The sequence below is a fragment of the Ammospiza nelsoni genome, chromosome 1, assembly GCF_027579445.1.
Source record: "Ammospiza nelsoni isolate bAmmNel1 chromosome 1, bAmmNel1.pri, whole genome shotgun sequence".
In the NCBI taxonomy this organism is placed as follows: Eukaryota; Metazoa; Chordata; class Aves; order Passeriformes; family Passerellidae; genus Ammospiza; species Ammospiza nelsoni.
The window spans coordinates 13,809,560-13,825,365 of NC_080633.1; the positions used below are offsets into that span (position 1 = coordinate 13,809,560).

A 15,806-nucleotide genomic window follows, 5' to 3' on the forward strand; every position below is an offset into this window, starting at 1 on the left:
CCTAACAATGCAAACCCATTCTAATGGGGAAACCAATATAACAGAGCTTCCAAAAACATGCTCATGTTCACAGACCTGTCTCTGGTAAGGTTTTCTGGCAGTAAAGCTCCTTGGTCTGTGTGACCGTGTTCACAGGGGCCTTAGGATGAGGGAAGAGACGAGGATCTGACTCCATGTTTCAGAAGGCTTGATTTATTATTTTATGATATATATTATATTAAAACTATACTAAAAGAATCGAAGAAAGGATTTCATCAGAAGGCTAGCTAAGAAAAGAAAAGGAATTAATAACAAAGGTTTGTGGCTCAGAGAGTCTGAGCCAGCTGACTGTGATTGGCCATTAATTAGAAACACCCACATGAGACCAATCACAGATGCACCTGTTGCATTCCACAGCAGCAGATAATCATTGTTTACATTTTGTTCCTGAGGCCTCTCAGCTTCTCAGGAGGAAAAATCCTAAGGAACGGATTTTCCACAAAATATCATGGCTACAGGTCTGTATTGACTGTCTAAAGCAACTTTTGGAAAGGTTTTTCTCTCAGTTAAAAGCCTGATCAATTAATCCAACTCCAGAGCTGCAAAAAGCCCATGGCCGCAAGCAGAGCAGCTTTTCCTCAGTTCCTCATGTCATCACCACTACCACCTGTGCTGGTGGCATTCCCTTCAAATTGCCAGGTACCCAGGTACAAATGGGAACCACCTTCCCCAAAGTTACCACCCAGCCTCTGTTGGACACAGAGAATGCTGAGAGACAATTCTGGACAGACAGAAACCATCACCAGTGTAAGGGTGACTGCCAAGGCCACAATGAAGCGAGGGAATCCTTTCTGGAAAATGGATTTGCCATGAGCTGGCATTTTCCATTGCCTCAAGGATGCTCGGCTCACCCCAGCATACCAGCATAACATGGAGGAGGAGATTGATCCAGTCAGACAAAGAGGGGAAAACCAGCAAGGAATGCTTTGTATGCAGCTGAAGACAATGTTTATCCCATTTTCCCCTTTCCTGTGTCACCCTTCATACCAGGCCTCTGCCTCTTCAGGAGCTGCATGGCTGCTGCTGGTGGGCTGGATCTGTCAGATACAGCAATGCAGACAACCTGCCAACCAAGTCCCTCCTCACCTTTTGGAAACACACTGCCAAAGATCCTGGAAACTATGGAAGAGGTGCTCCTGGGTGGATGGTGGAGAATGCACCTTGCTGCTTTTTGAGGTGTGTGCTGGCAGCTGGGGCACTGGACAAACACAGCGTTCTGCACCACAAGAGCCAGTCTGGAATCAGGGCAGAAAGAATTTAAAGGCACTGGCAAAATGGGAATTAGCTGACACTTACCAGCACTTCCTCTTTACAAACTAATTCCTGCCAACACTAACATGGGAATTCCAGGGAACACTCCACCAGGGGAGCTCAGTGCTCCCTGAGATGGGGGTGAGCTCTTGTCAGGTGCTGACTGAGGCACCATTACCCTCATTATATGCTTTGTATAGCCCATTTTTGAGGAAGATCCTGATGATTCTCCAATCCAAATAAATTTATCTGTAGCTAACTTTGCAGCCACAGACTTGTGCTCACAATTGCAATAAACAGCTGCCCTGTCTGGCCTTAGCTTTGCCACAATTTCTCAATGCAGCACAGGGTCAGCTTCAAGTGATCTACTGAAGTGATTCTCATTTATCAGCAGAAGTCCTCAGAGTTCAGGGTGCTCAGTCTGTATTGGCAGGGCCTGCAGGCTGCCTGAGGGATGCAGAGAGCAGCTCTGTAGGGACTGGAGACACTGAAAGTTGTATTTTGGTGCCCCAGCTGGACTATTCTTACGATGCCTGCGCATACTCAAAAATCAGGGCAGAATTTGTGTAGAATTTGTGTCAGAAGCTGTGTGGGACTATGTTTCAGCTGACCTGGTGTCCAGGCTCTAGTGGGCTGAATCCCAGGTTCTACACAACAAGAATATTACTGATGGATACCAGTGAGCATGTCAACAGAAATAAACAACCTAAATGCTTTGCTTAAGCCTTTGCTTTCAATTTGTAGCAAAGCTTCTCAGAAGATAAAGTGTGCTGAGCCAAGTTGTTTCTGGAAATGATCCTTGTAGGAATATTTCAGGAACTTCATGTAAAAATAAAGCAACTGTTTGGATGTTTTAATCAACCCCTGACTCCTTCTCCCCCATACTATTTTTAGGATTTTTGCTGAAGTACAAAGGGCTGAGTAAATAGGGAATGTAAGACTGTTGTTCTAAGGGGTTGTCAATATTTCTGTGTAAAAGTCATGGAATATATCTCTCAGATAAAGGTAATTTGGAAAAAAATATTTCCTATTTATCTGCACATTCTAAAATCTATTGCCATAAGCTCTGAAAATTAGGATTGATTTATTCTAAATTGAAGTAGCTCTGTGTTTCATGTAACTCCAGCCCATGAGGTGGATTGTTACCATGTCTGTCTGTCTATATCACACAAAAAAAAGGTCTACATTTGTACCATTCCTTAAAATCAGGTCACCTTGTGAATTTCATAGAGGTTGGCAGTCCATGGGATCAGTTCTGAGTGATTGCTGGGAGACCAAAGTGGGGCTGCAATGCAAATCCTGAGCTTTTATCAGTCATTCCAAGATTAGATCCCACCAAGATACCGAGATGTACATGAAAGTCTCTGGTGAACCTGGACAAACAGGTGTCTGTCAGTGCATCACAACTGGTAAACTGTGTTACAGATATTCCTAATTTATGTTTCAGAGAAATGCTTCAGAAAGAGGCTTGCTGAAGAAGAAAACAGCTTGGATTTCTTAGCCAGTGCACACAAGATGTTCATCTGCCTACCTTTGAATATCTCCACTAGACCTCCAAAGATAGCACAGAGCTTTAAAGTTTGTGCCAGAAAGAAGGAGCTCATTGCACTGTATATTGTCTGTCAGAAGCAAGAATCACTCACACTGACTCAGAGAAATGAGCAGGAGGAGTGGGTGTCTAAGTGGGTGTTTAATTTGTCAGGACAAGTGGGGTTCTGAAAGCATCTTATCCTGGCTTCTCTTAAAAAAAAAAATTGCCTATCTTCAGTGCAAGGAAAAGGCAAGTCATCACAGGGGAAAATGCAGAATTCTATTCTGCTAGGTCAAAATCTCCTATTTATTTCCGTTGTTGTTATTTCTTTTCTAAAGGTAACATTTTCAGTGCCAGAAAATGCTGTGGTGCCTAAAGTCTCACTGGCAAAATAGATGTTACTCACATAGGAAAGCCAGAAAGGAAGGAAATTACTTCTGATTGCTGAGCCCAAATCCCCCATCGTTCCTGAGAGCACCATATATAAACCGCAGTTTCTAACAACAAGCTCAAATGCCCCATCATCCTCACTCAGTAAATTGTCCATCAGTGAAAGCTTTTCAGAGCTAATCCAGTGCTCAGCACAAAGTGTTACCTGCAGACACTGAACTGGAGACAGCTCTCCAGCTCTGGCATTCCCACAGCAGTGGGAGCAGCTCGGGGTTATGAAAGTGTTCTCAGATTAGCACTGGGTGTGCACTGCCGTGAATAAATTCCAGCTGTGGAGGTGCCTGGGACCTCCTGCCTGCCAAACCAAGTGGAAGGAAACAGACAGTACAGTGGGAGGAATCAGCAGCCAGTGAGGCAGATTGTGATTGCAACCTATCCACATGGACACTGGATAATTTTAACACAGAGATGCAGTTGGTACATTCTGATCAGATTTCTGCCTTGGTGAACTCATCTTTCAGAGCTGCCATTGCTGGGTACCACAGGGCAAGAGTTCATGCTAGGAGTGAGCAGGGACCATCTAATCTGCAGAACATTTCAGCAACTCAATTACAACGTAAGACATTGTGCTGTAAAATTACTTCTCTGTCAGTGGAGTACATCAGGCTATTAAAAGCAGATCAAAAGACAGAAATTAAAGAACAGCCTTTTGAACTACTCCACTGTCCTATTTTTTGAGATATATTTCTTTATGGTCCTAAAAATACTACAAGCAGTAACAATTTATCTGTTCTCCATTGTAATCAGGACATTACAATAATATAATGCCCAATTAATATGCTCTTTAAGGATTTGTTTCAGAAAGCTAATTGAAATAATGATGTATCATTTAAGGGCAGATAATAACTTGAAAGAATACATTGAGGATGTCTCTACACTGCTAACTTCAGATTCAATACTTATTCTGGGCTGAACTGAGATATTCATGGAGAACAACTGCTGCTGACAGGAAATTATACATTCCCTAGATACCTGTCTACAGCGTCTTTCACAAGACAAGAGAGAGTCACACCTTTCTGTTATGCTGCTGAGAGTAAATCAAAGTCACCCAACCTCAAAAGTGCAAGAAGAGGATAAAGTGATTATAACTGACTGAAACTTGGCTTCTAAACTAGTTTGACTTTGACTATGGTATTCAAAAATATATTACAAAACAAAACAAAAAAATTGAAAAAATATTTGCTTAGAGAAAAATGTAAATATATTTTAGTTAGAGGCAACAAAATTGATGTTTTTTTCTTTCAATCATGTTCATACTGCAGAAACTTCCAGTGATACTTGATTTTGCAGCACAGAAAACATGAAAATTCTGTGCCTCCAAAGCCTACTACATACTTATTTAGCAAGAGAATTGCTATTGAAATGCAATTGAAGATCCTAATTTGATAATTTTCCAATAAAAATTTTATTTCTTACATGGAAATTATTTTATCCTAGATTTTCTGATCAGTTCCAACTCTTATTTCCAGGGAGCTCAATTCTATCTGTATAATCTCATGGTCAGCACCACATGAGGCTGGATGAGAAGAAATATATATCTCTTCTGTATTTTTCCATAAAGCCACCTCAGGGTGCAAGTGACACCTGCACTCTGAGCACAAGGCAAAGGTCCCTGAGGGCAGTTTGAGGAGAATTGTGCTTCCAACCCATCTTTGAAATGCTTTTCTGAAGCAGATAGGTTAAGAAATTATTTAAGATACATCATTAAACATAATAAGAACCATTTGTAATGTTTTTTCTGAGTATGCAATATTTTCTGGAAGGACTTAAAACACCAATACATGAGTTTAAAAGACTAAATATTTAAGAGCAGAAAGCCTTGCTGCTTCCTTGGTTCGCATCTATCAGTTCTTTTTGCACTCTAAGACATCCAGGCATGTCTACAGCACCTCCACATTCAGAGATATTGAATACAAGGGGAAATTACAGCTGATCTTTGTTTTTTCTTCCCTTGCTGACAAATCAGCTGACCTTGCTGTATGTGACTTGGAGAAATAGCAGTAAAAGGTCCTGAGTCATTGCCCTAGGAGCGGGTTGTTGATGCCATAGGTTTCTATTCACTCCCCAGGGAAAATTCCACACCAAATCTTTCTCTTTTAATATGCAGTTTTTATAAACACATTAAGTGCTTGTTACACTGACTGAATTATGTTTCAATGGAGCCACAAGTCCCAAAATCAGCCAGGTTTGCAGAGGTGCAGCACAACCCAAAGGCCACAGTCTCTGCAGACAAACAATGACATCCACTAATTTCACTTTCCATTTCAAACACAAAGAGGATCTTTCCAATTTCAAATGAGACTCTTCAGTCATTAAAAAATGTCTAACCAGAGAGAAAAAAACCCAAAGTGTGTCCAGCCATAATGCATTTATTATTTTTCCTACCTCATTTATTATATCTCATGCTGTGGGATGTATGCAATAGGCTGAATCCACATTTGCTCCTTGCATTCCTTTTCACATCTGAGAAGAAGCAATGAATCATAAAAGGTTTCATTGTTGCAATGGTTTGTCATGGCACGTGTAATCAGCACAGACCCCATTAAAGAGGCTTTGGAGGACGAGAAGTTTAAATATTTAATGTTTTTCTGCCTATGATAAGTTTAATAATTAATGCTGCTTCTACCCTGGAAATGACAAATCACACAACAAGCATGCACAGTAACAGAAACAAACAGAGCTAATGGAGAGGAAAACCTTACTTAGAAGGTAGTGATTAAAAATGCCCACAGCCTACCTCAGGATCCCAAAGCACTCTGTTCCTGACCCAAAGAGCAGCTCTGTCTACCTATCAAGCCACCTGATTTTGGGGCAATGCAGAAGAGAAGGGATAATTGCTAGTCTTTACCTTGTACATGTGAGAAATAATACACAGGTGAGATGAGCCTGTCTTGCAGACTCCTATGCACTCATAGGAGAGAAAAGACAGACTGTGAAAGCTGTTGTCCCTTCATGCCCTGCACATGGGAGCCAGCCCTTGAGTTATTACAGAAATTTGTTACTTGGCAGCCCAGGAGCAAGGCTGGACCTGTGCCTGCTCCAAACTGCATCAAAGCACCAAGCAGGATCTACAAACACCAGTTCCTGACACCCTCAGAATAATTTGTTTTATAAGACACTACCAGCAGCACGTTTCTCTGGGTACATGCTCCTCCACATCCACTCCCACTGGTGATCTGCAGGTAAGTGCAACCTCCAAACCCCACTGACTTGTAGCTAAAGGAAAATTCATCTCACGCACTGCTGTGCTCTGGTGCTGGACCACGCTTATGCAAATGCGACAGAATTAACACTGAAGGAGGGCACAAAGTGTAATTGTAATAAAATCTTCTGTGATTCACTCAATTTAGACATGTTTTCAAACTATTAGCATTATGAGTCTGTCAGACAAAGAGGGTGAGCACTTTGATATAGACATTGCCACTGTATCCTTCTTTCAGGGTAGAAACCATTTTCCCTAAACCCAGGTCTGAGATAATCACATTGTGGGAGAAATAGGTGTATCTAGAAAGTGACTCATCTTACCTTTAGAGACCCCTAAAGCAGGTCAGGTGACTCATTCCCACCTCCTGAAACTGAGAGCCTGTGTGCCTATTTGAGGCTGAGATGTCACACCTGCAGAGGTGTCAGTGCAGCAGAGCAGGAGCATTGCTGCTCAGTCCCTGTCAGCTGCTGCAGCACCCCCTGCCACCCTTCTGGCTCTCACCTCCTTGCTGTCTCCTGGGAAATTCCCAAGCACAGAACCATGCCCAGCAGCTGATGTGGATGCAGCCACTCTGTTTTGGAGGTTGATGTAGCTCATAGAATGGTTTGGGTTGGAAGGGACATTAAAGATCATTTAGTTCTACCACCCCTGCCATAGGCAGAGACACTTTCCACAAAACCAGAGTGCTCCAAGCTGCATCCAAGCTGACCTTGAACACCTCCAGGTGTGGGACATCCAGGACATCCACAGCTTCTCTGGGCAAATTCTTCCACTGCCTCACCGCCATCAAGCAAAATAAAATTTTCTTTGCATCTAATCTAAACCTACCCTACTTCAGTTTGAAGCAATTTCTCCTTGTCCTATCACTACACGCACTTGTAGAAAGTCCCTCTCTGGCTTTTCTTTGGGCTCCTCTAGGTACTGGAAGGTGTTATAGTTGAAAATCTCAAGTGTGGTCAGACTGCAGCTGGTATCAGTGTCAGAGAAAGGAACTACCCCAGCACTGCTAGCTGGAAGTGGGGTATTGCCTTCAAGCAATCGGATCCAGGGGTTTTAACAAATTAACACTTTGCTACAAAACAATTGTTTTTATTTTATTCACTGTCTAGTCGTCTTCTTGAATATCCTGTTTTTAAATGGGCTTTGAGAATTTAGTATGAGGAGATAAATTAGGTTTCTGAGAGTAGACAACCCATCTTTGCTAAGCTCAATCTTTTGCCATAAAACTAGGTTAGAGTAAACAAGTGTTCACACATACTCCTGAAAAACCAGGTCAGTCACATCAGTGACAGTTCACAGCCTTTTTAAACCATCTACATGCAGAAAACCATAAAAATGTCCCATTTTCTAAAGAACATGTCCCTTAACGTTCAAACCCTTCACACTCTTATTCAAAGTTTTTCTTCTTCTCTAATGGAGTCGAGTGTCTCTGCAGCATGACCACAGCCAAGGGATTCAGCTGAAACTCCCTGAAGCCTCTTCAGTGACGCAATGATTTGCCTGTCAAGGTCACAGCACAGGGCTCACGCTGGCTTCTATACCCATTCAGACTTTTTTGACCTCAGGCAGCTAGAGCTGCTGCAATGCGATTGCTCATCAGGGCTTTTTAGCTCAGCTGAAGGGTAGAACCCTAAAAGCTTGCCCTGAACAGCAGAGGAAGAAACCCCAAGGGGAGACTCCATCTGAGGTCTCAAAGCCAGGGCAGAATCTTTAATGAAGTCTTGCTGCAGTCTGGGTCTCACTTGGCTGCAGGGAGTTCCTTGGTGGTCGCTGGCACGCAAGGGCGCTTCAGTGCTCTGCTGCTCAGCAGCAAGGTCTCCTGGCACACAGAAATTATTGCTGCTGAGGTTAGTGCTGGCACTTTGCTGGGGGACACCTCCAGGATGAAGAACAGCCTCTTCTTCCTCCTCAGGGAGAGGTGAGCAGGAGCCATCACTGGTGTGGCAGCTGTTTGCTGCTGGGCCATCCCTGCTTTGAGGTGGAGAGGAGCTGCTGTGCTGGGCTGGGGGAAGGTGTATCCTGCACTCCTGCTCTGTGCAGAGGTTTGCCAGCTGCTTGTTCTCCTGGTTCCTTGCTGTCATTCTCCGGAGGGCACAGATGAGATCAGCAAGGCTGAGCAGGAAGGACAGACTGCTGACCCCCCAGATGAAAATCATCATGATGGATTTCTCAGTGGGCCTGGAGATGTAGCAGTCAACTGTGCTCGTGCAAGGTGAGTGGTGGCACGAAAAGCGGTCAGGAACAAAAAATCCAAAAAGGAAATATTGCACAGCAGCAAAGGCAACCTCAAGTAGGGTCCTGACAAAAAGATGAACAGTATATGCCCCTGAAAAATTAAGGACACTTAGGTTGTCTGCACCACAATCTGCTCTATTGACAACTGCATTCCTACAGAGCTGCTTCACATCTTTGGGGCTTGACAAACCCTTGTTGCTCTTGCACCCATGCAGCAGAGAGTGCATGCTGACAATGTGCACAGCCACCTTGTGCAGCACATAAATGCTGAACGCAGCATAGGGCAGCAGGACAGACACAGTCTGAATGAGCCAGAACCTGAAGTGAGACACGGGGGAGAACAAGTCGTAGCAAACGTTGGAGCACCCTGGCTGCAGGGTGTTGCACACAAAGCGCTCCTGCTCATCCTGGTACAGGGGGTACCCTGCTAACACCACCACTGCCAGGCGCAGCAGGGTCATCAGCACCAGCCAGAGCTTCCCTAAGGAGAAGGAAAGGTAAGAAAGGGTCAGATCCTGAGAAGGAGGGCAGGTCATGCAGTGGTGCTCTTTCTATACATGAGGCATTTGAGGAAACAATCTCTCCTTTTTTTTTTTTTTTTTTTTTGACTGGGACAGAAAATCCAGTGAAAATGTGTATTTTCTGACATATTCCATAATCTTCATGTAGACTTTACAATGTTGGAGTTAAACATACAAAAAGCCATGCCAACAGAAACTTAATGAAAACACTCCAATAAAAAGAAATCAAAACTGACTAAACAATCCATTTTATTCACAGTTCTTCTTTGTTGAGCTCCTGCACCTGAATTTTGTCCTATTTCAACAATACAGTTCAGGTAACACAGTAGGAGACTCATTTAGACAAAAAACATTGCTCCATGACATAATATTTGTTCTTGGTCTTGGCCATGACATTGCATGTCAAGTTTACTTTGGCCAACAAAATCTCTGCTGTGTTTAGAATGGTATTTACTAGCAAGCTGTTAATTAGTTATTATTTTTATTATTAGCAAATTTATGCAAAGTGTTCTATAAAAGTACATTTGTGCATCCCAGACATTTCTCTCTGCTGCCTCTTTGGTTGCCCCATCTTGGCCATGATTTCTGACCTTTGCTCACCTCTGTGAGCAGATTTTCTCCAATCAGACAAAGTTCCCTTCTTTCAAACCACTCTATGATTCTATGAAATTCTAAAACTTTTTCCTGGGCAGGATAGGAAGGCTTGAAGATATAACATTCTGTTGTCAAAAGTTAAAAAAGCTTCTGTACAAACACATATTCAACATCTGAAGTTCAGTTTAGCATTTGGATTTCTCACATTTCCTTTTGAATCCTGTCACCAATTCCCTATATAGTTTTGGAAAAGTAATTTAATTTAATAATCCCCTACCAAAAAAAAAAAAAAAAAAAAAAAAAAAAGAGGAAAAAGCCTGTTTGAAAACAAAAATAGGGGGGAGAAAAAACAACATTAAAGAATTATAAGATTAATTCTGTTTTAATTATTGCTAAGACAGGAATTGTAAACACAGGCAGAGAAAGAGCAAGATTCAGTGACTAAAGTATATTATACAGAATTAATGGCTGAGAAATGTACTGAAAAGCTCAAGTCATTAATAGTGAATGCACATCTTATATTCACACAACGTTTTGTGTGCAATCTGTGAAATAGCACCAATACACACTGTAAAGGCTTTAAAAAATGTCACAAAGGATTTTTCTGTAAACTATAAAACTATTTACGGGCAGTGCCTTGGAGATTTTTCTTCTATATTTCCCATAAAGCTATTTCCCAGTAGTTGGTATGAATTTGAAATATTCAAATATTTCCATAACATTGTGTGATACCTATTATTGTACTGAACATACACTTCAAGTGCCCTCTGAAAACCATTTGTGGCCAGCCAGCAGACAGATTATGGGTTGGAACAGTAAAACTGCACTCTGAAGTGAAAAACCTGAAGAATATCTAAGGTTGATGAGAGATCATCAGAGAAACTGCTGCTCCTGGCAAAATAATATATTATCCAACTATAAATAAATTGAGGCTTTTCCATTTTATCTTTAACCACCTGTGTTTGCTGGCAGCCTGTGCTGTTACTCACTTTTTGACAGTGGGTCAATAGGAAACACCAGCTCTACAGAATCTGTCATCTTTAGCAAACCATGTTTCATCCTTTGGTAGCATTTCTTTCCCTGTGAGGACCTCAAAGTGTTTGAAGCTCATTAGTTAATTAGGCTCAAAACACTACATGCTCTTTCACTATCAATTTTTAATTTGAACATGTACAATGGGGAGTACTGCTTAAGAAAAATCAATGGCTCCTTAGGAAGTAGTTTAGTGTGACATACATTTGAGAGATAACCCCTCCATGCATCCCTGTCCCTAAAGACCCAATCCTGATTTAACACACAAGAACAAACCTCTCCAGCAGCCCTGCTGGGGCTCAGCTGGATGCTCCCTGCAGTGCACAGCATAAACCACAGCAACTGCTGCAGGCAAAGATCTTTAAAGGGCCCTTGAAAGTTTTCCTCTGGCTCACACTTTGCTCAAAGTAGCCCATGATAGAGGAACAGAATCTTCTTTAAATTACACAGGTGAAAAATAAACAGCAAACAGCTAAGGAAAAGACTATTTTTCTTGGATTTGCTTTTTTTTTTTCTTGGATTTGCTTTTTTTTTTTTTTTTAATGCATGATCCTTATTTGTTTACAAAAATAAAGAATGAAAAGCAATAATTAACCCCAATGGTAGTAACCACAAACTTCCTCCTGTAAAAGAGAGTGGTTCTTCTGTCCTCTTCTTTAAGTTTTTTAATTTGTTACTAAACTATTGCATGCATTCTACCACTCACTTTAGGTGGTATAAGAAGCAATCAGCATTACTTCTGTGTGTTTTTACCATGATCCCTTCTCTCAGCTGACAGGGAGCCCTGTCATCAAGACCCAAATGTGAAAACCTTGCAAGAATATTTTATGCAATGTTCAGGAAAAACCTATCAAAGAAAGAGAAGCAATCTGTTAACAAGAAAATAAATACATTAATCTACTCTATCAGGTATCAAGGAAAGAACTCACTGTACAGATCACAGAACCACAGCCTGAAATTAAAATTGATCATCAGTAGGGCACTTGAGTGGCTTCAGGATTTGAAGCAGCTAAAGAAAGAGGAGAGCTCTTTTAAAATACTTACCTACAATAGTCACATTATAGTTGAGTGTGACTATCAAAAATCCCAGTGAGTCCCAGTGCTCCATGTTTGAACAGGCTCAAAACACTTCCAGCTCCTGATGTCCTAACAGTTCTGTCATTTCCAAAGGAGAATAGACCTAGACAGAGAAAAAAGGGGGTAGGAAAAGGGAAGAAAAAGTAAAAAAGGAAGGCATTTTTTCTGAGGGTCAAAGGCAGAAATCAGGATCTCAGCCAAAACAATGGGTTGATGAAGGATTATTTTGATGATTTGAACAGGACTGTTGGTTTTGAATGTTGATCTTCTTCAGGCTTTAACACATTGCCTTACAAAAGCTCTAGCTTGTCAGATCCTGTTGCTCCCACCTCTGTGTGGATCCTCTGTCCAGGCAACTGCAAGTGGACAAGCAACAGCAGGAGTGATCTCTGCCATTGTAGACTATTCTTACCCTCCCAGGCATACCAGCCTCCTGGCATTGCTGAGATACTTCAGTGCTGAAAGACAGGGAGAGAGGAGAAAATAGCATAGAGCAGGAAATAACAGAGACCTCTCTGTCTCCCCACAAGAATTGCAGATGGATTAGAGAAGGAAGGGGATAGAAAAGGATGAGCATCCCTGGTTTTTGAAAGGCAGCTTTAGTTCAGGTCACTGGAAGCTATTCCATTGAAATTTCCCAAAACCACTTGGTTTTTAAATCAAAATCTCCTTGACAGAACACCATGGCCCTGTCAATCAAAGCCACCCCAAACTCTCCTCTGTGTGTTGAGCCAGCCAGCAGGCTGAGCCTCCTTGCAGGCAAGAGGAAAAACAGGGGAAGCTTTAAAAAATAAAAATCCTAAGCGTGGGGCTGCTTTTCAAGATGCTGCAAGTCACTAATTTTTAATTTATATCAATGCTTTTGGCTGAAATTGCTCGGTACTTCACTCAAACTGCTTGGAGATGACTCAAAGATCTTAAGGGTGATTGACCATCATTCTCACACCCAGCAGCCTCTCAGCAGTGGTGGAGGGAGCTCCCACTTGGAGCAGAACACCCATGGGCTCAGCAAGATGCAACTGCACAGCGTGTCCTGGACATTGTGCCACTGTGCTGCACACCAGGAAAAAGCAGGGGTGAAAATCAGACTCTCAGCTTTTTGTTCCTTGCCTCACTCTTCATCCAGGTTACCTTGGGGAAAATAATTTACCATCATCTTCCAGCCACTGTTCCACCAGATTTGGGATGTTGCTCTGTCCTTTTTAACCTGGGCTGTGGCAAGGATGAACATACCGTGAAAACTTAGTCAGGAAATAGGAACAATCCCTGCAACGGCAGCTGAAGGAGTCTGTGTGATATAGCAGGGAGAAAAGTGATTTCCTGACTCCTGTGGGGTGCCAACAGCCCAGGCACAGCTGGGCACTGCAGCCCTGCTTGTGTGCTTCGACCCAGGACTGCTCTGGGGAGCTCAGAGGGAGCTGCATGGAGATACTCCATGACCTGGGGGCACTGCAGCTGGGCTGGGCCCTGTGACTGAGCACATCTTACCTGGGTAAAAGGTAAAACTGATAGTTTCATCAGGTAAAAAATACCTGCACAAAGACTTTCTCCCCAGCTCCCTGCTCACAGGCTTTGCAATGCCTTGGCAGAACACACTGAGCATCCTCTCTGCAGTAAGCGCCTAAGGAAACCCTAAAAGTGGGGTTTGAAAAGACTGTCCTTCAAAACCCTTTGTCTGTTATCTGTGTAAAAAGATTTTTAATTGCAGTAGAAAACACAGAAATGTTATTGGTTTCAGAATTGATTTATGTAAAATATTTGCCAAACTGCCATTTCTTCTGATACCAAGTTTTATTTATGGTTTGTGATGATGATTTTAGTTTCATTTACTTACACATACACAGATTTTCTTTTTCTTTTTTTTTTTTTTTCAACCAGAGATGTGTGTATGTGTGAGAAGTAAGGGAAGGAAGGAAAGCTGGAGAAAGTCAATAGAGAAAAGATGCAAATAGCCAAGATATGAATTATGCTGAGTTCTGAAGGTATTCCTGGTTAAACACCCTTTGTCAAAAATAAAGTCAGGAATGCCAAGACGGTGGCAGGATATGAATGCTCAGCAGCTGCATCCACACAATAGGCTATAAATTGTCTCTGTCAATATTGTTGGTTAAAATATCCTTGCTTGTGGTTGCTGTGAGACCTCTACCATTTGTGGAAGAGGGATAACAGCTAGGAATTTAAGCCCCCAGATTGTTGCCTGAGGAACTATACCAGGCAACAACATCTGATCCCTCAGCATGGATGCACTGAGATAGGATGGCCTTTTTCTTCCAAAAGAAAGCAGGCACCCTCCTGTCACAGTGCAGCTTAGCTCAGGTCAGAAAGCTTGAATTACATTTTAGCTTTTTCAGACATCTTTAGCTTTTTTTAATTTTAGCTTTTCTAACAGCTCATATCTCACTTGAATCCAGTGCCTCTCCTTTCTGTGGTGTATCCTCTTCCCAAGCCTCTGCCTCAGTCCCCACTGGCTCCAGTCTGTGGTGGTTGTTATAAAATGTTCGGTCTCCACAGACCCACATTGCTGAGCAAAGGGATGAGGAAACAAAAACCCATCTTTCAGGGCAGGGATCCCACCTGAACATTTTCCACATCATAGCTGAACATAATCACCACACAATCCCCCTTGTTTATTCTTTATCTTTAGCTGTTCCCTGTATTCCCTGTTGTCCTGTGAGTACTATGACGAAACAGGGAGACCAGATTGCAGACAGGGCCCCAGCTCTGCAGTGCCACCCGTGGGTTTGGCACCATTTCCCACACCAGAGGAGGGGCACATGGTGCACAGCCCCACCACTCCAGCTCTAGAATCCCACAAACAACTCCTCCCAACCTAAAAAACTCTCAAATCTGTGAACTTGCACTGCATTCCAGTAAAAACAAAAGGCAGGTAGAAAAAACTGACATGGTATTGGGTAAAGTTAAACTTGGAAATCCAGCAGTACCTCATCACATCTCGTTTTAGGAAGGGCCCTAAAAGCCACTGGAAAACTTTCAGAGACAAACAGTGAAACATGAGAAGACACACTTTAATCTATTTTAAAATTTACAACTGCTGTCCACATTTATAACCCCTTATCATAGGTCTAGGGCTTGATCCTGCAAAAATACACAGATTCCATCACTGTGAGAGAGCCACTGAAACATTTTGAAGCACTGGAACTGCATTTCCCTGCAGTGTGGACCTGTGCCACATCCCCAAGCTTAGATCTGGGTTACTTCACAGAGCAAAGACACTGCAGCTGGTCCTTGGCTCAGAATGACATCCAGAGGTAAAACAGAGTTAGCTTGAAGCCACTTAAGGATCAAATCTGTCACCTGAATGGTGCCACAACCCCCATCACACATCAAAAAAGTTCCCAGAAAATAAAGACATTCCTCTGACCCAGCAAATCCCAGACCCATCTGTTTTACCCAGTCAAGACCTACAGTAATGACACTGAAGTGAGAGTTACTGAGGGAGACTGCACCCTACCCCACACCTGGCAATGAAAGAACATCCCTCTACCAATATAATTAATGGTAAGGCAAAATAGATCAGCATAGCAGCTTCCCTAACAGACTAAATGCCAAAGTGAGCTGGCATTTTAGTCCAGGTCCTTTGGCATATCATAATTTAGGAAAGGAAAAACACAGATACCTATTTTAAAGTCTAAGTAAGAAAGTTACTTAGAATTTTTTTAGTTAGCAAAAATTATGTGTTAGTGAGGAATCTTGCAGTAAATCTTGCTCTTCCAAAGGTGATTTGTGAATGCAGGGACAGTAAACATTAAAATTTATTTTGATGGCCTCATTTTAAAATTTGTGAAATACAGCAGAAGGGGAAAAGAAAGAAACAAGCTAGCCATGAAGGACAATAGTAAATTAGTAGGAA

General features: G+C 42.2%; 1 protein-coding gene across 1 annotated transcript; it reads right to left on the minus strand.

Annotated features, from left to right (window-relative positions):
* Nucleotides 1–8,011: 8,011 nt before the first annotated feature.
* Nucleotides 8,012–11,966, minus strand: GJD4 (gap junction protein delta 4). The gene is made up of 2 exons (XM_059488929.1): nt 11,903–11,966; nt 8,012–9,192 (listed from the first exon to the last, which is right to left on the minus strand). The coding sequence occupies exons 1-2, from the start codon at nt 11,964–11,966 to the stop codon at nt 8,012–8,014; spliced, it is 1,245 nt and encodes a 414-aa protein (XP_059344912.1).
* Nucleotides 11,967–15,806: the final 3,840 nt, after the last annotated feature.

Bases quoted from the DNA above. Each gene is read 5' to 3' on its own strand.
- GJD4 (XM_059488929.1), bottom strand. From the start codon at position 11,966: ATGGAGCACTGGGACTCACTGGGATTTTTGATAGTCACACTCAACTAT. The intron at 9,193-11,902 runs GTAAGTATTTTA...CCTTCTCCTTAG, and splicing joins CTATAATGTGACTATTGTAG to GGAAGCTCTGGCTGGTGCTG.